Genomic DNA, 21,814 nt, shown 5'->3' with positions numbered 1-21,814 from the left:
AGTTCAGCCAGCAAGGAGGCAGCTGGGAGTGGGCAGATAAGGGAATCAGTGGGGCCAGATCAGGCTTTGGGGGAGACGAGGGCGGGGCGGGGGTGGGGTGTCCTGGCCGCGCATCTTCTCCGTCAGGCCTAAGTTTGAGACTCTTCTTCAATGTCCTCTCTTCTCGGAAGCCTTCCCTGACTGGCTCACTCCCTCCTGGCATCTTCTGGGGTTCTAGAGCCCCTGCTTGGTCCAGGCCCCATGGCATTTGTACTGTTTGTGCCTCTTCTGTACTGTGGAGCCCATCAGGGTGGGGACAGAGCCTGACAGACTGTGGTGTCAAAAGCACCAAGGCAAATGTCAACCAAAGCCTGGTTAAGGAGTCAAGCGTTTGCCCTCAGAAACAAACTGTTGGTTGACTGTTTAAAAAATGGAAAGTATAAAGGGTGCTGTAACAAGCATCTACTTTTGTCAAACATTAATATTTTGCCTTATTGACTTCAGATTGTTTTTAAAGGATATGCGATATTACAGATGCTCTTGTACTGATTCCATTTCCCTCTCTCCTTCTACTGCCTTGAGCTTGGTGTTTATCTTCCTCATGAGTATTTTTACTCCATCACTCCATATGTTGGTACCCATAAACACCATATGATACCTGGGGTTTTTTTGGCCTGTTTTTGCACTTCATGGAAATGGAAGCACATCATACAGTATGTGCTGCTTTTGCTCAGCATAACGTCTGTGACATTCTTCCACATTGTCGTGTGTATCAATAGTTCATTCTTTTTTTTCTTTTTCTGTTTATTGAGACATAATTCACATACCATAGAATTTGCTCTTAACCATAAAATTCACTCTTAAAATGTATAGCAAAGCGATTAGTATATCACAAGGTTGTGTAACTATCCACTACCTAATTCCAGAACATTTTCATCACCCCCAAAAGGAACCCTATATCTATTAACATACACCCTCCCATTCCATTTCCCTCTCCTCCCATCCCCGGGCCATCACAAATCTCTTTGTCTCTATGAATTTGTCTGTTTTGGACATTTCATATAAATGCAGTCATGTAATATGTGGCCTTTTGTAACTGCCTTCTTTTACTTCACATAAGTTTTTTAAGGTTCATTCATATTGTAGCATATATCAGTACTTCATTCATTTTCATGACTGAATAATATTCCTTTGTATGAAAATACCTACTAATTATAGCTAGGATGCGGTGGCTCACACCTGTAATCTCAGCACTTTGGGAGGTTGAGGTGGGTGGATTGCTTGAACCCAGGAGTTCGAGACCAGCCTGGGCAGCATAGCAAGAACACGTGTCTACAAAAAAGAAAAATTAGCCGTGTGTGGTGGTGCATGCCTGTGGTCCCAGCTACTTGGGGGGCTCAGGTGGGAGGATCAGCAAGTTGAGGCTGCAGTGAGCCATAATTGCACCACTGCACTCCAGCCTGGGCAACAGAGTGAGACCCTGTCTCAAAAGATAAAAGGAAAAAGAAATGCCACATTATGCTTATCCATTCACCCATTGATGGACTCTTGGCTATCACGAATAATGCTGCTATGAACATTCATGTGAAAGTTTTTATGTGGACATATGTTTTTCGTTTTCTTGGGTATATAGGAATGGAATTGCAGGGTGATATGGTAATTCTATGCTTAACTTTCTGAGGAAATGCAAGTGTTCTCCACAGCTGCCATATGGGGGTTCAAATTTAAATTTAACCACATTCTCTCCAACACTCCTTTCTTTCTTTCTTTTCTTTTCTTTCTTTCTTTCTTTCTTTCTTTCTTTCTTTCTTTCTTTCTTTCTTTCTTTCTTTCTCTCTCTCTCTCTCTTTCTTTCTTTCTTTCTATCTTTCTTTCTTGTTTCTTTTTTTTCTTTTTTTTTTTGTTTGGCAGGGTCTCACTCTGTTCCCCAGGCTGGAGTACAGTGACATGATCTCTGCTCACTGCAGCCTCAACCTCCTGGGTTCAAGTGATCCTCCCACCTCAACCTCCTGAGTAGCCAGGACTACAGGTGCATGCCATCACACCCAGCTAAATTTTTGTAATTTTTCGTAGAGGTGGGATTTTCGCCACGTTGCCTATGCTAGTCTCAAACTACTGGGCTCAAGCAATCTGCCTGCCTTGGCCTTGCAAAGTGCTGGAATTACAGGCTACCATGCCTGGCCTCCAACACTTTTTATTGTCCCTCTTTTTGATTCTAGCCATCCTACTGGGTGTGGGTGTGAAGTGGTATCTTGTTATGGTTTTGATTTGCATTTCCCTGTGACCACTGATGTTGAGCATATTTTCATAAACTTGTTGGTCATTTATCTTCTTTTTTTTTTTTTTTTGAGATGTAGTCTTGCTTGTAGGCTGGAGTGCAGTGGCACGATCTTGGCTCACTGCAGCCTCCACCTGCTGGGTTCAAGTGATTATCCTGCCTCAGTCTCCTGAGTAGCTGGGATTACAGGCACCCGCCACCATGCCTGGCTAATTTTTGTATTATTAGGAGAGATGGGGTTTCACTATGTTGGCCAGGCCAGTCTCGAACTCCTGACCACAAGTGATCCATCCGCCTCAGTCTCCCAAAATGCTGGGATTACAGGCATGAGCCACCGTGCCCAGCCCATTTATCTTCTTTGGAGAAGTGTTTATTTAAATCCTTTGCCCATTTTGAATTGGGTTATTTGTCCTTTTATTGTTGAGTAGTAAGAGTTCTTTATGTATTCTGGATACTAGACTCTTTTTAGATATGTGATTTTCAAATATTGTCTTCTGTAGGTTGTCTTTTCACTTTTTTTTTTTTTGAGACAGGTTCTCACTTTGTCACCCAGGCTGCAGTGCAGTGGGGGTGAACGTGGCTCACCGAGGCCTTGACCCCCCAGGCTCAAGTGATCCTCCTGCCTCAGTCCCCCAAGTAGCTGGGACTACAGGTGCATTCCACCGTTCCTGGCTAATTTTTGTATTTTTTGCAGAGATGGGGTTTCACCATGTTGCCTAGGCTGGTCTTGAGCTCCTGGGCTCAAGCAATCCACTCACCTCAGCCTCACAAAGTGGTGAGATTACAGGCGTGAGCCACTGCGTCCAGCCAGAAAGCTTATAGTTTTGATGAACTCCAGTGTGTCTGTTTTTTCTTTGGCTGCTTATGCTTTAGATGTCACGTCTAAGAAACCATTGCCTAATCCAAGGTCACAAAGACTTATGCCTGTTTTCTTCTAAAGCAGCGGTCCCCAACTTTTTGGCACCAGGGACCGGTTTCATGGAAGACAATTTTTTTCCACAGAAGTGGGGATGTTTTCAGGATGATTCAAGTGTGTTACATTAGAGTCTCATAAGGAGTGCACAACCTAAATCCCTCACATGCACAGTTCACAATAGGGTTTGAGCTCCTAAGAGAATCTAATGCTGCAGCTGATTTGACAGGAGGCGGGGCTCAGCTTCATGAATGGCAGCAAGCCGCAGCTCACCTCCTGCTGTGTGGCCCAGTTTCTAAGAGACCACAGATGGGTTTGTGGCCTGGAGGTTGGGGACCCCCGTTCTAAAAGTTTTATGGTTTTAGCTCTTACATTTAGGTCTTTGATCTGTTTTGAGTTGTTTTTTGTATATGGTATGAGGAAGGGGTCCCACTTTATTCTTTTGCATGTGGATACTCAGCTGTCTCAGCACCATTTGTTGAAAGGAGCATTCTTTCCCCATTGAATGGTCTTGGTACACTTGTCAAAAATCAATTGCTAGCTGGACACAGTGGCTCACACCTGTAATCCCAGCATTTTGAGAGGCCAACGTGGGAGGATCACTTGAACCCAGGAGTTCAGCCTGTCCAACACAGTGAGACCCTGTCTCTACAAAAAGTTTTTTAAAAATTAGCTGAGCACAGTGATGCATGCCTGTAGTCCCAGCTACTTGGGAGGCTGATGTGGGAGTATCGCTTAGCCCAGGAGTTTGAGGCTGCAGTGAGCTATGTTTGTGACTGGGCAACAGCAAGTCCCTGTCTCAAAAAAATCAGTTGCCTATAATGTATGAATTTATTTCTGGACTTTCAATTCTATTTCGTTAATTTATATGTATGTTTTTATGCCAGTAGCACATGGTCTTGATTACTGTAGCTGTATAGTAAGTTTTTAAACTGGAAGGTGCGAGTCCTCCAACTTTGTTTTTCTTTTTCAAGATTGTTGTATTTTGGGCCCCTAGCACTCCCATGTGAATCAGCTTGTCGGTTCTGCAAAGAAGCAAGCTGGGATTCTGATAGGGATTGCATCAAGTCTGTAGATCAATTTGGGGAGTATTGCCATCTTAACACTATAAAGTCTTCCAATCCATGAACATGTGATGTCTTTCCATTTATTTAGGTCTTCTTTAAGTTCTTTCAATAATATTTTATGGTTTTCAGTGTATAAGTCTTGCCCTTCTTTCATTCATTTTATTACTAAGTATTTTATTCATTTTGAAGCTATTGTAAATGGAGTAGTTTTCTTAATTTCACTTTTGGATTGTTAATTGGTAGCATATATGGTTAAGCTTTGTATAATCTTGTATCATACAAAATCTTATGCAACCTTGCTCTAATGGTTATGCACTAATGGGGCTCTAATGGTTTTGTGGTGGATTCCTTAACATTTTCTATGTATAAGATCATGTCATCTGCATATAGGGATAGTTTTACTTCTTCCTTTCCAATATGGATACGTTTTATTTCTTTTTGTTGCCTAATGCCCCAGGTAGAGCATCCAATATAATGTTGAAAAGACATGGTAAGAAGGGGCATCCTTGTGTTGTTCCTTTCCAACTTTCACCATTAAGTATGATCTTAGCTGTGGGTTTTTTGTGGATGTCCTTTATCAGGTTGAGGAAGTTCTCTTCTATTCCTAGTTTGTTGAGTGTTTTTATCATGAAGGAATGTTGAATTTTGTCAAATGTTTTTTCTGCATCGCCTGAAAAGATCATGTGGTGTTTGTTCTTTATTATGTTAATATGATGCATTATATTGATTGATTTTCATTAGTTGACCAAACCTTGCATTCTTGGGATAAATCCCACTTGGCCATGGTGTATAATCCTTTTATATGTTGCTGGATTCTACTTACTTGTATTTTTTTGAGGATTTTTGCATCTATACTTAGATATTGGTCTGTAGTTTTTCTTGTGGTATCTTTTTCTAGTTTTCTCATCAGAGTAATGCTGGCCTCATAAGTTCGTTCCCTTTTATTGAAAGTAATATTCCATGGAATGGATATACCACATTTTGTTTAACCACTAATCTGTTGATGAACATTTGCATTGTTTCTAGTTTCTTTCCCTATTATAGCAAGTCTGCAATTCATAAACTCATATTCCTCTCTCTGTGCACACCTGTGAAGGAGTTTCTCGGGGGAGGAGGGAGGAAATATCAGAGCATCTACCCATTCATTCATCTACCTACCCACTCACCCATCCACCCATCTGTTCCTTCCTTCCTTCCTCTATTCCTTCATTTTCTCTTTCCTTTCATCCATAAATCATCCATCTTCAGGCATATAATGTCTGGGTCCGTGGCAAATTGTCTTTTAGAATGAGGCAGAAAACCCCTTTCCTCTTTTTTTCCACTGCCAGAAAATGCTACAGGTTTTAGGAAAGCCTTTTACTTGCTAAAACTCATATCCTCACACTCCTTCTCTTCGCAGCACTCTTGGGGCTCCTTGGCGGTTCATTCACAGGGTCTGGCTGAACTACCGTCTGAAGACTATTTAGCGACCAGAGTCCAGAAGACCAGGGGCTCCTTTACTTCAGGAGACTCTCACGCATGCTCCTCCATCCATCACTCCTTCACTCAGGAATCCACACACTTCCCTTCCCACTTGCCTGACTCATCTGTCTGTCCCTTCTCTTGTTTTAGAACCCAAAATGTCCTCAGGCCTCTTCTCTAGCTGACATCCTCTTTTTTGTTGAACTCATCCAGTCCCTATCTTCAAAATATCTCCAGAATCTAACCATTAAAAAAAAATCATCTCCATGCTTGCTTCGGCAGCACATATACTAAAATTGGAACGATACAGAGAAGATTAGCATGGCCCCTGCGCAAGGATGACATGCAAATTCGTGAAGCGTTCCATATTTTTTTGGCAAGGCATGTTGGTTTGCGTGTGGGAATCCCAAAGGAGACCCCAGCTCTCACGATTAATAGGCTCTGTGGTTCTGGTTTTCAGTCCACTGTGAATGGGTGTTAGGAAATTTGTGTTAAAGAAGCTGAAGTTGTTTTATGCGGAGGAACCAAAAGCATGAGCCAAGCTCCCTACTGTGTCAGAAATGTGTGTTTTGGAACCAAGCTTGGATCAGATATCAAGCTGGAAGATTCTTTACGGATAGGATTAACAGATCAGCATGTCCAGCTCCCCATGGCAATGACTGCAGAGAATCTTGCTGTAAAACATAAAATAAGCAGAGAAGAATGTGACAAATACGCCCTGCAGTCACAGCAGAGATGGAAAGCTGCTAATGATGCTGGCTACTTTAATGATGAAATGGCACCAATTGAAGTGAAGACAAAGAAAGGAAAACAGACAATGCAGGTAGATGAGCATGCTGGGCCCCAAACAACCCTGGAATAGTTACAGAAACTTCCTCCAGTATTCAAGAAAGATGGAACTGTCACTGCAGGGAATGCATCGGGGATAGCTGATGGTGCTGGAGCTGTTATCATAGCTAGTGAAGATGCTGTTAAGAACCATAACTTCACACCACTGGCAAGAATTGTGGGCTACTTTGTATCTGTATGTGATCCCTCTATCATGGGTATTGGTCCTGTCCTTGCTATCAGTGGGGCACTGAAGAAAGCAGGACTGAGTCTTAAGGACATGGATTTGGTAGAGGTGAATGAAGCTTTTGCTCCCCAGTACTTGGCTGTTGAGAAGAGTTTGGATCTTGACATAAGTAAAACCAATGTGAATGGAGGAGCCATTGCTTTGGGTCACCCACTGGGAGGATCTGGATTGGTTGATGAATTAAGGCGTCGAGGTGGAAAATATGCCGTTGGATCAGCTTGCATTGGAGGTGGCCAAGGTATTGCTGTCATCATTCAGAGCACAGCCTGAAGAGACCAGTGAGCTCACTGTGACCCACTCTTATTCTACTTGGCCAGGCCACAGTAAAACAAGTGACCTTCAGAGCAGCTGCCACAACTGGCCATGCCCTGCCATTGAAACAGTGATTGAGTTTGTTCAAGCCATGGTGATACAAAAATGCATTGATCATGAATAGGAGCCCATGCCAGAAGTACGGTCTCTCAGATTTGTACCAGTGAAATATGTATTTCTGAACTAAAACTCAACTATAGAAGACATTAAAAGAAATTGTATTCTTGCCAAGTAACCACCACTTCTGCCTTAGATAATATGGTTATAAGGAAATCAAATAAATGTTGCCTTAACTTCAAAAAAAAAAAATCATCTCCTGGCTGAGTGTGGTGGCTCACGCCTATAGTCCCAGCAGTTTGGGAGGTTGAGGCAGGAGGATTTTTTTTTTTTTTTTTGAGACAGAGTCTTCCTCTGTCACCCAGGCTGGAGTGCAGGGAAACGATCTCAGCTCACTGCAAGCTCCGCCTCCCGGGTTCACACCGTTCTCCTACCTCAGCCTCCCAAGTAGCTGGGACTACAGGCGCCCGCCCCATGCCTGGCTAATTTTTTGTATTTTTAGTAGAGATGGGGTTTCACCGTGTTAGCCAGGATGGTCTTGATTTCCTGGCCTCGTTATCTGCCCGTCTCAGCCTCCCAAAGTGCTGGGATTACAGGTGTGAGCCACCGCGCCTGGCAGGAGGATCTCTTGAGGCCAGGAGTTCGACACCAGCCTGAGCAACATAGCGAGACCCCGACTCTACCAAAAAAAAAAAAACAAAAAACCCAAACAAATAAAAATCACTTCCCCTGTCCCCACCATCACACTTGCGTGGACCACTGCAGGGGCCTCCCCCTCACTGGTCGCCTGTTTCCACCCTCGCCCTGATAGTCTATTTTCCATGCAGCGGCCAGAGGGAGTCTGTTAAATCCTAAATCAGATCACATCCCTCCTCTGCCCACAACCCTCCTTCAGCTGCCTGTCGCTCATAGTAAAAGACAAAGTCCTTGCCCTGGCCTGCCAGACCGCACCCATCCGTACCCCTTGCTTCCCCAACTGGCGTCCTTGCTGTTCCTCACACACACCAGGCACATTCATGCATCAGGGCCTTTGCACTGGCCGATGCCTCTGCCTGGTGTGCCCTTCCTCCACTGGCCATCTGTGTGGCTCACTCCCTCATCTCTTCAGATCTGTGCTCAAGACACTTCTCAGTCACACTTTCCGGGACCGCCTCATTAGACATCAGAAGCTGTCCTAGCAATTTTTTTTTTCAAGTCAGAGTCTCGCTCTGTCACCCAGGAAGGAGTGCAGTGGTGTGATCTCGGCTCACTGCAACCTCTGCCTCCAGGTTCAAGCAATTCTGGTGCCTCAGCCTCCCGAGTAGCTGGGACTACAGGCATGCGCCACCACAGCCAGCTAATTTTTGTATTTTTAGTAGACACGGGGTTTTGCCATGTTGGCCAGGCTGGTCTCAAACTCCTGACCTCAGTGATCCACCTACCTCGGCCTCCCAAAGTGCTGGGATTACAGGCGTGAGCCACTGTGTCCAACCTGCCCCAACAGTTTTTATCTGCATTCCCTCTTTTCCGTGTTTTCTTTTTCTCCAAACCATTTACCAGCCTGTAACATACTTAATATTTTACCTACTTAGTTTTATTTATTTTCTTTCTCTCCCACTAGAATGGCAACTCCACCAACAGGGGTATGCTTATCTCTTTTGCTCAATGCTGTCTCTCCAGTGCCTGGAACAGGGCCTGGCACACAGGTGGTTAACATATGTATTTTAGTTGACTGAATGGTGGAAGGGGGGCAGAAACAGGAAATCTGACCTTGTCCCGCCTAACCTGCCACGAGCTATGCTTCAATTGAGATGATTTGGCTTATTTCTTTCTTTATTTTGTGGAGGTGGGAGGTCTCACTATGTTGCCCAGGCTGGTCTTGAATTCTTTGATCTACTAGATCCAAAGGTAGAAAGTGCTAAATACCCTGAGAGTGAGACTAGAGAAGGCTCTCCTGAAAGAGGTAGTATCACCTGGTGCTGGTCCTGGAAGGTCTGATGGGAATAAGAGATCCTGGGATTCTGCGAGGCCCAGGAATGGAGAAAACAGCAGGCAGCAGCTGGAGGAGTGAGAAAAGTTAGGAAAGGATGAAGACAATGGCATCACTGACAAGGAGAAATCTGTCAGGGGCCTTGAATCCCGAGGTGATGACCCTAGATTCGGTGCTCAGAGGCGTTATACCCTGGTCATAGGCTTCTGACCGAACAGCTCAGAGATCTCACACCCTACATAAACACCCATGCATGGCGCCAATACAATAACGAAGACCCCGTATTCATTGAGAGGTTATGCATTTATTAGGCCAGCTTTGATGACATACAGACATGTAGGTTTGGTCCCAAACCTGTCTTGGGTCCCCCCTCAGCAGGATGTGTGAAGTGCCTAAGTCCTCAGTCTTTGAAGATCTCTGGGCCTGGGTGGGGGTTTGCAGGAAGGAAAGGAGAGGGCGACATCAAGGGGGACAGAATGGAGGAGGTCCAGCCTCCATCACGAGGAGATGTAGTTGGACACCTCAATCAGATTTCTGTCGGGGTCTCGGAAGTAGATGGACATAATAGGCCCTTTTGCCCCTGTTCTGGGGACTGGCCCCTCCTCAATAGGGACATCACAAGCCTGAGGTGGGAAGAAAAGACAAAAGTCGTTCGTCAAAGTGTGTGTGTGAGACCAAAATTTAATTCCTTTTTTTTTTTTTTTTGTGACAGAGCCTCGCTCTGTCACCCAGGCTGGAATGCAGTGGTGAGATCTCAGCTCACTGCAACCTCCGCTGCCTCCTAGGCTCAAGCAATTCTCCCACCTCAGCCTCCTGAGTAGCTGGGATTACAGGCGCATGCCACCATGCCCAGCTATTTTTCATAGAGACGAGGTCTTGCTGTGCTGCCCAGGCTGGTCTCGAACTCCTGACCTCAAGTGATCCGCCCGCCTCAGCCTCCTAAAGTGCTGGAATTATAGGCATGAGCCACTGTGCCTGGCCTGTAAAATTTAATTCCTTATAGTGGCCTAGAAGACCTTAGAACACCGCTGTATCTTTCTGACCTCATCTCCTACCATCCTCCCCTCCATCACTCCGTTCCAGCCACTTATCAGCTAGATGGCCTTGGGCACAGTACCTAACTACCCTGTACCTCGATCTCCTCATCTGTAAAATGGGAAGGATAATAGTACCTAGTATTATCTAGTAAGTGGCAGAACCAGAATTCGAACCTAGGCAGTCTGGGTCAACGACCATACTCTTAACCCCTATGCTTCACCCATTTTACTTCCAAACCAGTCTTTTTCACTGACACTTCCCAAAGAAGGAGTCTAGGTTATTTGCACAGAGTATATATAAGACCTCAATCCGTGTTCTGCAAAAGGGAAACTAAAACCCCTTTTATTTATTTATTGTAGAGATGGGGCCTTGCTCTGTCACACTGACTAGAATGCAGTGGTGCGATCACAGCTCACTACAGCCTCAACCTGGGCTCAAACGATCCTCCCACTTCTTAGCCTCCCAAGTAGCTGAGACTACAGGCACACACCACCACGTCTGGCTAATTTTTTTTGTATTTTATGTAGACACAGGGTCTCACCATGTTACCCAGGCTGGTCTCAAATTCCTGGGTTCAAGTGATCCTCCCTCCTTGGCCTCCTAAAGCACTGGGATTACAGGCATGAGCCACTGTGCCCCAGCCTTATTTTAATTTTTTAGAGACAGGGTCTTGCTGTATCACCCAGGCTGGAGTGCAGTGGCGTGATCATAGCTCACTGTAGCCTCCACCTCCTGGGCTCAAGTGATCCTCCCACTTCACCCTCTTGAATAGCTAGGATTACGGGCATGCACTACCATGCCTGGCTACTTTGTTTATTTTTTTTAAGAGATGGGATCTCACTATGTTGCCCAGGCTGGTCTGGAACTCCTGGCCTATATGATCCTCCCACCTCAGCCTCCCAAAGTGCTGGGATTACAGGCGTGAGTGACCGTGCCCAACCAATGCCTCTTCTAGATGACATCATTTTAAGTATTACAGAGACACTGGATTAAATAACAACAAATCAGAAATTATTCCCTCTCCAATCTTCTTTCAGTCCTTCTTTTTAAACATAGAAGGTGGATGCTAACAAGTTCTTAGTATCTCTTTAACCACCTGCCATATCTCCCTTTGTAATGTCAGGGCTAGGGAGTACAGGGAATGGAAGTGGCTAGAATCTAATGACATTGTTATGCTTTCATAGCTGTTGGTTTTTACAGTTACTTTTCCTTTATGCCAAGATATAATGGGTTTTTCATGTACTTGGATGAACATTTTCTTTTTATATAAATGTATTTAGGGCTGGGCACATGGCTCATGCCTGTAATGGCCAGCACTTTGGGAGGCCGAGGTGGGCGGAGCACTTGAGGTCAGGAGTTTGAGACCAGCCTGGCCAACGTGGTGAAACCCCGTCTCTACTAAAACTACAAAAATTAGCCAGGTGTGGTGGCACGCACCTGTAGTACCAGCAACTTGGGAGGCTGAGGCAGGAGAATCGCTTGAACCCAGGAGGTGGAGGTTGCAGTGAGCCGAGATCAAGCCACTATACTACAGCCTGGGTAACAGAGCAAGACTCTGTCTCAAAAAAAAAAAAAAGTATTTCAGTGCATAAATGTAGGTTTGTTTGTTTGTTTGTTTGTTTTACAATGGGAATGCACAGTTTCCTTTTTAAACACATTTATTTACATGAAAGAATTGTCAGTCAAAATAGTACATAACTGTGTGCAGACATCGTCTGGTTGTGGTAAAACTTGTTACCTCTCTGGGTCATTCTTCTGTTTTCACTGCGTTTGCAGCAGCTTTTGCAAAAAGAAGAGAAGTCCCACTCACCTTGAGGTGCTGGATCATTTCCTCCAAAGGCACCTCTGTGATCAGACATATGTCCAGGGAGCCAGGAACTGGGTGAGCGGCTTTGGGTTCAAATTCCTTTCCCACCTCGTGGAGGTTAAATTTCTGGTCTCCAAAACACAGTGCTTTCCGGTCTTCCTACTTGGTGGGGAGGGGCAGAGAAAACAGCCTAGAATTAAACCTCCAAGATGAGTGTGAGATGAAGCCTTTCCACCTATCCCAACAAGGTTTAAAAAAAATAAAAACTAGAATGGGGCTACTACACAACAGCCCTTTGCCCCACCCAAGGCTCATTCCCTAGAGGCAAGTGTACGAGTTTATTTCTCCTTGAAATTATTTCCATATCTCCAAATAGTGTTTATACCACTCAAGGCAGAGATAGCAATTTGCCTACTCAGTGTACATTTCCCCTTTATTTCTTATAAACACAACAGAAATTTCAGTGGGGTCAACCGTGTACCCAACTTTAAAAACCTACATTTCCCAGCACGTCCGGAGGCCACGTTAGCTGGACCAGGCAATGAGATGGGGGCAGAGGTGTGGATGGGGCTTCCGGGAACCTCCCAACCCCACTGCGCTGGCCCTTATTGCTCATTCACTTCCTCTTGCTTCCCAGCCACTGCCCATGACCTGACTAACTACCTCTGGACTGGTTGTTCAGTGAAACGAAAAGAAAACTCTTGTCTTGTTTAACCCACAGTTAGTTGGTTGAGTTTTCTCCTACGTGCCTCCAAAGTCCCTAACTGATGCATCACTGTTTGTTTGTTTATTTATTTATTTATTTATTTATTATTATTTGAGACAGAGTCTTGCTCTGTTGCCCAGGCTGGAGTGCAGTGGCACCATTTTGGCTTACCGCAACCTCCACATCCCTGGTTCAGGTGATTCTCGTGCCTCAGCCTCTGGAGTAGCTGGGACTACAGGCACACGCCACCATGCCCAGCTAATTTTTATATTTTTAGTAGAGATGGGGTTTTGCTATGTTGGCCAGGCTGGTCTCAAACTCCTGACCTAAGGTGATCTGCCCACCTCAGCCTCCCAAAGTGCTGAAATTACAGGTGTGAGTCACTGTGCCTGGCGTCTTTTTTTTTTTTTTTTTTTTTGAGACAGAGTCTTGCTCTGTTGCCCAGCCTTCAGTGCAGTGATCACGGCTCACTGCAGCCTCAACCTCCCAGACTCAAGTGATCCTGCAACCTCAGCCTCTGAGTAGCAGGGACCACAGGCACACCCCACCACGCCTGGCTAATTTTTTTTTATTTTTTGTAGAGACCGGGTCTCCCCATGTTGCCCAGGCTGGTCTTGAACTCCTGGCTCAAGTGATCCCCGCCTCAGCCTCCCAAAGTGCTGGGATTACAGATGTGAGCCAGTGTGCCCGGCTGCACCACTATTTCTTGATTTAGCAACTTGAGATATTTCCTATCACCTCCCTGCTATGATAAATGAAAATTTAGCTCATTCACATTACTATCTCTTCCAATACAATTTGATTATCATTTTTAGTTTCTCTTTTAGCTCCTTAACAATTTTTAACTAACCCATTTGCATGTTTATTTTGTTTATTTATTTATTTTTTTTAAGAGACAGAGTCTCATTCTATCACTCAGGCTGGAATGCAGTGGTGCAATCACGGCTCACTGCAGCCTTGACCTCCTGGCCTCAAGCAATCCTCCTGCCTCAGCCTCCTGAGTAGCTGGGATTCCATTACAGGTGTGCACCACCACGCCTGGCTAATTATAAAACTTTTTTTTTTTTTTTTTTTTGTAGAGACAGTAGTCTCAGTATGTTGCCCAGGCTGGACTCCAACTCCTGAGCTCAAGCGATCCTCCTGCCTCATCCTCTCAAAGTGTTGGGATTGCAGGTGTGAGCCACCACGCTTGGCTGCAAGTTTATTTTTGTAGATCAACTACAGATTAACTCACAGCCCTGCCATGTTCTTCATGAATCCTCCCTCTCCCGGACCTCTCAACATGTGCCATTTCTTTTTTTCTTTTTCTATCTCTTTTATATCACTATGAATGATACCACATCCATTCAATCAGAAAATGACTTTATTTCACTTTTTTTTTTTTTGAGACAGAGTCTCGCTCTGTCACCCAGGCTGGAGTGCAGTGGCGAGATCTCAGCTCACTGCAACCTCCGCCTCCTGAGTTCAAGCGATTCTCCTGCCTCAGCCTCCTGAGTAGCTGGGACTACAGGCGCGAGCCACCATGCTTGGCTAATTTTTGTAGTTTTAGTAGAGATGGGGTTTCAGCATGTTGTCCAGGCTGGTCTCGAACTCCTGACCTCAAGTGATCCAACCATCTCAGCCTCCCAAAGTGTTGGGATTACAGGCGTGAGCCACCACGTCTGGCCAACTTTATTTCACTTTTGGACTTGAGGATAGTTTGGCTCAGTGTGCAGTTGTAGGTTGCAGCTTATTTTCCCATAGCCTTTTAAATATGTTGCTTCATTGTCTTCCCCAAATGTGGTGTTGCTGTTAAGAAGTCTGATGTTCATCTGCGTTTTATTCTTTGGTTGGTGATACATCCATCTTCCACTACTGCAGCTTTAGGATTTTTCTTAATCCTAATGTTCTGAAATTTCACTCCATTGTGTCCAAGTACAGAGGTTGAGGCATCATACACCTCGTTATCACCATTGGCCCACGCAAGGACTATCTCTTGTTTTATTTATCTTTTTCTGTTCATTATCCATTCCCATCTCCACGTTAGGCAACCATTATAGTGCATTTGATGTGTATCCTTTGGTTTTCATAAATTGCTGTAAAAAGTGTGTTACTGTTTTATGTGTGTGTATTGTAATGGGTAGCATGCTGTAGACCTGATTGTTTCTTCATTTTTCACTCAGCACGTTCTTTTCAAGACCTGTCCGTGTTGCTGTGTACACATCCAGTCTGATGTTGCATAATACTACATTTCTGCATAAGGTTCCATGTTAGATTTAACATTTTTAGCCAAATAGAAAAAATTGGCCAGGTGTGGTGGCACGTGCCTACAGTCTCAACTACTCAGGAGGGTGAGGCAAGAGAAGCACCTGAGTCTGGGAGGTTGAGGCTGTGGTGAACCGTGATCGCACCAGTATACTCCAGCCTAGGCAACAGAGTGAGACACTGTCTAAAAAAATTTTTCTTCTCCTGTTTGCGATTCCTCGAGCCCTTTCTATTTAAGTTATATGTGTGTGTGGGAGGGGTGTTCATGTGTACTTAATTGTTTTAGAGCGGTTTTAGGTCCACAGCAAAATTGAACAGGAGGTATAGGGATATATACACCTTGCCCCCACATATGCACAGTCTCCCCCACTTCTTTTACTTAGTAATATGCATTTAAGTTTCCTCCATGTCTTTTCATGGATTGATAGTCCATTTATTTTATTTAATTAATTTATCTATTTGAGATGGAGTCTTGCTCTGTCGCCCAGGCTGGAGTGCAATGGTGCAATCTTGGCTCACTGCAACCTCCGCCTCCTGGGTTCATGTGATTCTCCTGCCTCAGCCTCCGGAGTAGCTGGGATTACAGGCGCCCGCCACCATGCCTGTGTGGGATTATAGGCTGGCCTCAAACTCCTGACCTCAGGTGATCCACGTAATCAGGGATTACAGGCGTGCACCACCATGCACAGCTAATTTTTGTACTTTTAGTAGAGACGGGGTTTCACCATGTTGGCCAGGCTGGCCTCAAACTCCTGACCTCAGGTGATCCACCCGCCTCGGCCTCCCAAAGTGTTGGGATTATAGGCATGAGCCACTGCACCTGGCAGATAATCCATTTGTTTTTATCACTGAATAATATTTCATTGTCTGGATGTGCCACAGTTGATATATCCATTCACTTACTGAAGCACATCTTAGTAAGGCATTTTTTGCTTTCTCTGCATTTACCTTTTTTGAAGTTATTCCAAATTCTCAAGGGTAGTTCAATCTCTGGAAACCTCTTTTTTTTCCCCTTGCATCTGTCTTTCCTGGGGTCTTTCTTACACCTGTTCCAAACTGGACTGATGGTTCTCTAAGTACCTTTCTGGGATCTTCCTCTTGGGATCCATTGTGGCCTGACTTCCATGTCTTCCATATTCCCAGATTCATAGTCATCCAATGTTGTTGTTTTTTTTTTTTTTTTGAGATGGAATCTTGCTCTGTCACCCAGGCTGGAGTGCAGTGATGCGATCTCGGCTCACTGCAACCTCTGCCTCCCAAAGTGCTGGGATTACAGGTGTGAGCCACTGTGCCTGGCCACTCCCCCATTTTGATATAGCATAGCCTCAAGTAATTTTCAAAGTAAGTGGGAAATTTTGTAAGACTTCGTATGACTAAGAATGCTTTTATTCTACATTTACATTTTTGTTTGATTTTTTTTTGATACAGTCTTGCTCTGTCACTCAGACTAGAGTGCTGTAGTGCAATCTCGGCTCACTGCAACCTCTGCCTCCCAGGCTCAAGCAATTCTCATGCCTCAGCCTCCCAAGTAGCTGGGATTACAGGCATGCACCACCATGCACAGCTAATTTTTGTACTTTTAGTAGAGATGGGGTTTTGCCATGTTGGCCAGGCTGGTCTCAAACTCCTGACCTGAAGTGATCCGCCCACCTTGGCCTCCCAAAGTGCTGGGATTACAGGCATGAGCCACCGCACCTGGCCCCTACATTTACCTTTGGTTAATAGTTTGGTTGGACATAGAATTCTAGGTGGAAATTTTTCCCCTCAGAATCTTAAAGGTGTCCTTTTATCTTTTGGTCTCTGGTCTCTTGGAAAATCTGATATTTGTTTGTTTGTTTTTTCCTTTGTAGATAATCTTTTTAATCTCTATGAAAGCTCTTAGGATCTACTTTTTCAGTTTGATGTTCTATAATTTTAGAAGGATCCATGTTAAGTGTCAACATGCTGGATACTTGGTTAACCTTTTCCATGTAGAGACTGCAAAGTTATCTTGCATTGTTTCTATGATAATTTCCTCCTCTCTTTTTTCTCCATTCTCTCTCTGGAAGTCCAAATATTCAGTTTGGAATCTCCTCTATTGATCTCTTTATATTTTCTCTCAGATTTCCTGTGGTTTTCCTTTTAGAGTTAAGTTATATGTTAAAGTGTTATCAACAAATTTTAGCCCACCTGAATTTTGGCATTTGGGGAAGTGCTTACCTTAAAAGTCATGACCTCCATGCCCAGGATCTTGGAATAAAACATGGTGGTGTCTTTGATGCTCTTCACCGTCATCACGATGTGGTCAAGTCTACGGATAAGACATGGAGGAGGGGTCTGACTGCTGTCCCTCCATGACTAAAAAAAGAAAAAAAAGTCAGAAGAGACCACATTGCCACTTGTCAACGCCCGTGTTTTCTTCTCCTCACCTCCCCCTACCTCCCCAATTATACTACTTCCTCCTCACCCCCTTTCAAGGGGAAAGGCCTGAGAGAATACTTACTGGTAGAGTCTTACTGCCCATGTGTGGATTCATGAGAGCCCACGTGTCTGCCATGACCACTTTCCACTGTTTTCTTGTTCCCTTTTCTTTTCTTTTTTCTTTTCTTTTCTTTTCTTTTCTTTTTTTTTTTTTTGAGACAGAGTCTCACTCTGTTGCCCAGGCTGGAATGCAGTGGCACAATCTCACCTCACTGCAACCTCCGCCTCCCAGCTTCAAGCGATTCTCCTGCTTCAGCCCCCTGAGTAGCTGGTACTACAGGTGTGTGTCACCACGCCCAGCTAATTTTTGTATTTTTAGTAGAGACGGGGTTTCACTATGTTGGTCAGGCTGGTCTTAAACTCAAACTCCTGACCTCAAGTGATCTGCCTGCCTCGGCCTCCCAGAGTGCTGGGATTACAGGGGTGAGCCACCGCACCCAGCCTTCTTGTTCCCTTTCTCCTCTTCCGGAAGTGAAGATTAGGGGAGTGGAGACCAAGACAATGCCCTCCCCTGTTTTCCCCTAAATAGAATTCATCTCTTTTCCAAGAAGTGACAAGACACAGAGGAGGCCCAGTCCTGTGAATTGGCCAATTTTACCCAGCCCCCTCCTTTCCCATTCTGCAGCTTCAGTCACAGAGAACAAGACAAGAAGGGGGCATCTCAGAAGAAATGAAGGTTTCTGGGCATGCGTGTTTACAGATCCACCTTGACACCCAGAGGGAGGACCACTCCCCAACCTTCCACTTTCCTGCCCTCAGCACACTTCCCATCAGATCTTTCTCTTGACTTGAATTATTTAGTAATTTGAATATTTATAGTATCTATGCTACAGGATTAGAAAGCACCTGTGGTCTGGCACTATAGGCAATGGAGTATAATGCTTAAAAGAATAGATTCTAGTGGTGGCACCTGTAATCTCAGCACTTTGGAAGGCTGAGGCAGACAGATCCCTTGAACCTAGGAGTTTGAGATCAGCCTAGGCAACACAGTGAGACCCTGTATCTACAAAAAAATATGAAAATTAGCTAGGTGGGGGGGCGCTCACGTGTAGTTCTGGTTACTTGGGGGCCTGGGGTGGGAGGATCACTTGAGCCTGGGAGGCGGAGGTTGCAATGAGCTATGATCACTCAACCGGACTCCTGGGTGACAGAGCAAGACTGTGTCTAAAAAAAAAAAAAAAAAAAAAGATTCTGGAGCCAGATTGACATTTAAATAATTTATCTAATTTCTCTGTGCCTTGGTTTCCCCTTCTATAAAATGAGCATGATTTTATACATATAGGATTATTGTGAGAGTTTTAAAAAAGTACTGTTTTTAAGGGCATAGAACAATGCCTGATACATATCAAGTGCTATAAAAGGATTGATGATGATGATGATGTGTGGTCATCTTGTTAAAATCTAGACTCCAGTTACAATGACACCCTATCTCTACAGCCTCATCCATTGCTCTTGAACTCCAATCTACACTGTCCTTTAGCCTGTTCCTCATAAGGACCACCCTTGTACCTTTCATTTATGGGCCTTTGCAGATGGTAATGCCTGTCTCCCTGACTAGAATGTAAGCTTCATAAGAGCAGGGACTTCTGTCTGTTTTGTTCCCCACTCTTTCCCAAACAACTAGTTCAATCATATTTGTTCAATAAATAAATATCTACTGCAACAACTAGGGACAATGCTTGGCACAAAGTCTGACTAATTTCTATTCTGTTCGATTCGATTCCATTGGATTCCATTCTATTCTGTTCTACCCTTTGCTATTTTATTATTTTATCTTCCACTGCGTGTAGTTCCATTGAAACCTGCCCATTTTAAACAATTGATTTCACTGAGCTCCAGCTAAAAAAAATCCTGTACCATTCTATTTTCCTGAGTGGAGGAGGCATTAGCAAAGTTGCTGAGTTTTGCTCTCCCGGTGGATACAAAAGATCCACATGGACATAGGAACTGCAGAAAGAGAAAATGACTGACATTTTGGCTGCATTGAAAATAAAGTCATACGTTGAAATAAATTTTATTAACTTTCTTTTTTAATTCCCTTTTTGAGACAGGGTCTTGCTTTGTTGCCCAGCCTGGAGCATGGTGGCATGATCACAGCTCACTGCAGCCTCAACCTCCTGGACTCAAGCAATCCTCCTACTTCAGCCTCCCTAGTAGCTGGGATTACAGGTGTGTGCCACCATACCCAACTATTTTTTGTTTTCTTTTTTCTTTTTTTTTGTAGAGGTGAGGGCTCACTATGTTTCCCAGGCTGGTCTTGAATTCCTGGGCTCAAGCAATCCTCCCTCCTCAGCCTCCCAGAGTGTTGGGGTTACAGGCATGAGCCACTGCACCCAGCCCTTATTAACCTTCTAACATCTGTAGAATCTGTCACAATACCCCGTTTACATTCCTGATATTGGCAATCCATATATTTTCTTAATTTCTCGAGAGAAAATAGACATTGCTAGTATTTTATTAATCTGTTCAAAGAATCAACTTTTAACATTGTTGGCTTTATTGTATCGTTGCTTTCTATTTCACCAGTTTCTGCTGTTATAATTTCCTTCCTTCTACTTTCTTAGGTTCCACTTGCCATTCTTTTCCCAGTTTCTTGATAGGGAAGCTCAGGTCATTGATTTTCAACTTTTCTACTTTTCTGATCTGTGCATTTAGAACTATAGATTTCCTCTAAGCACTGCTTTGGCCACAACTGCATCATTTTGATAGTCTGTTAGAAATAAACTCCACCTATTCCTCCCATTATTCAGTTCCCTGCCAGCTTAGATTCACTCCCCAGATCCTGCTTTGCAGACTCAGAGCTCCATCCTTGCAAATTCAAGGACGAGCAGGGATGGCTGTCTTCAATAACAGGAAGGCCAGCGTAGCTCAGAACCCAAGAGTGAGTGAGAGATAAGTGGGAGGGCAAGGCAGGGTCTGGATCCTGCAGAGTCTTGGAGGTGAAGTTACAAAGCCTGCTTTATAAAATGATGATCAAGACATAGTCATCACACAAAGGACTGGGTGCAGTGGCTCACATCTGTAATCCTAGCACTTTGGGAGGCCAAGGTGGGTGGATTACATGAGGTCAGGAGTTTGAGACCAGCCTGGCCTACATGGTGAAATCCTGTCTCTATTAAAAATACAAAAATTAGCTGGGCATGGTGACGTGCACCTGTAATCCCCTACTCGGGAGGCTGAGGCAGGAGAATCGCTTGAACCTGGGAGGCAGAGGTTGCAGTGACCTGAGATTGCACCACTGCACTCCACTCTGGGCGACAAGAGCAAACCTCGGTCTCAAAAAAAAAAAAAAAAAAAAAAGACATAGTAATCACACAAGGCTTAGTGTGTGCCAAGCCCCGTTTTACACACTCTACAAAAATATAATCCATTTTATTTCTCACCACAGCATATAAAATCCCTATAGTCAGAGTGCCCGGAACACCATGTCCTTCCTCCTTTGGCCTCCTCTACAGGGAAGTGTTCTCTCTTCCTACAGGGTCCTCTTCAAGGTCCCCTTCAGGTTGCCAGGGGCCTCTGAATTCCTCTCCTAAAGCTCAAGGTCAGCGCTGTGTTTCCTAGCCTCTCTCCACATGGCCTTAATCATGACAGCTTTGGGGGCACCCTGCGTGAGCCACCTTTGTATCTCTCCACCTGTCCCTGGCTAAACTGGGGGAGGAGCCAGCCCTCAGCCCCGGCCCAGCCCGGCACACCTGAGCACAGGGCCCTCCATGGCTTAGAGCCGGGCCTTTCCATGGGCCTCTGCTGCCCTCTGCTTGTCTCTGAAAGAGAAAGGGAGAGAGGAGGACAGGAAATGGGAGCCCGCAGAGAAGGGAAACAGGTTACTAGACCAGCTTCAGTGCCAACACCCTTGCCCCAGATCCCCAGGGGCCATCTTGTTCACCTGTTTCTCCAAAGTCCTGCCCCACATCTTGACTGGCAGCCTGGAGGGCAGATGGCGCAGCATGGCAGGGTAGGCGTCTTTGCCCAGGGTCCTCCCGACAATCCTCTGGCTCAGCGCCTGGAGATCAAGGGGCAGGAATGGGAGGGCACAGGCTGAGGACTGTGGGAGGTGACACAGGTAGGTGGTGCAAATGGAAGGACTTTAACATTAAATTCAGGGCCTCAAAATTGAAAGCTTAAGGTGGATGTGTGTAAGGGATTACTTCTTGTTAACACTGAAGGCTGGGTGCGGTGGTTCATGCCTGTAATCCCAGCACTTTGGGAGGACAAGGCACGTGGATCACCTGAGGTCAGGATTTCGAGACCAGCCTGGACAACATGGCAAAACCCTATCTTTACTAAAAATACAAAACATTAGCCAGGCATGGTGGCGGGCGCCTGTAATCCCAGCTACTTGGGAGGCTGAGGCAGGAGAATCGCGTGAATCCGGGAGACGGAGGTTGCAGTGAGCCGAGATGGCGCCATTGCATTTCAGCCTGGGTGACAGAGCAAGACTCCATCTCAAT

The 21,814-nt window shown here is 44.9% G+C and overlaps 1 protein-coding gene, 1 non-coding gene and 1 pseudogene across 2 annotated transcripts; 2 read left to right on the top strand and 1 right to left on the bottom strand.

The window, feature by feature from the left end:
* Window positions 1-5,948: 5,948 nt before the first annotated feature.
* On the top strand, window positions 5,949-7,316 carry LOC101154608 (3-ketoacyl-CoA thiolase, mitochondrial-like; annotated as a pseudogene).
* Window positions 5,965-6,071, top strand: LOC115932449 (U6 spliceosomal RNA). The gene has a single exon (XR_004068728.1). It is a non-coding gene; the product is annotated as a U6 spliceosomal RNA (small nuclear RNA).
* Window positions 7,317-9,395: 2,079 nt separating the features above from the next.
* GLOD5 (glyoxalase domain containing 5) lies at window positions 9,396-21,356 on the bottom strand. The gene is made up of 4 exons (XM_004064105.3): window positions 21,250-21,356; window positions 17,106-17,243; window positions 11,960-12,115; window positions 9,396-9,734 (listed from the first exon to the last, which is right to left on the bottom strand). The coding sequence occupies exons 1-4, from the start codon at window positions 21,310-21,312 to the stop codon at window positions 9,609-9,611; spliced, it is 483 nt and encodes a 160-aa protein (XP_004064153.1). The 5' UTR covers window positions 21,313-21,356; the 3' UTR covers window positions 9,396-9,608.
* Between the last annotated feature and the right edge of the window lie 458 nt (window positions 21,357-21,814).

This window comes from Gorilla gorilla, chromosome X (assembly GCF_029281585.2).
Source record: "Gorilla gorilla gorilla isolate KB3781 chromosome X, NHGRI_mGorGor1-v2.1_pri, whole genome shotgun sequence".
Lineage (NCBI taxonomy): Eukaryota > Metazoa > Chordata > Mammalia > Primates > Hominidae > Gorilla > Gorilla gorilla.
Note: the sequence above shows the minus strand (reverse complement) of the source record. Positions and strands in the feature narration are given on the sequence as shown.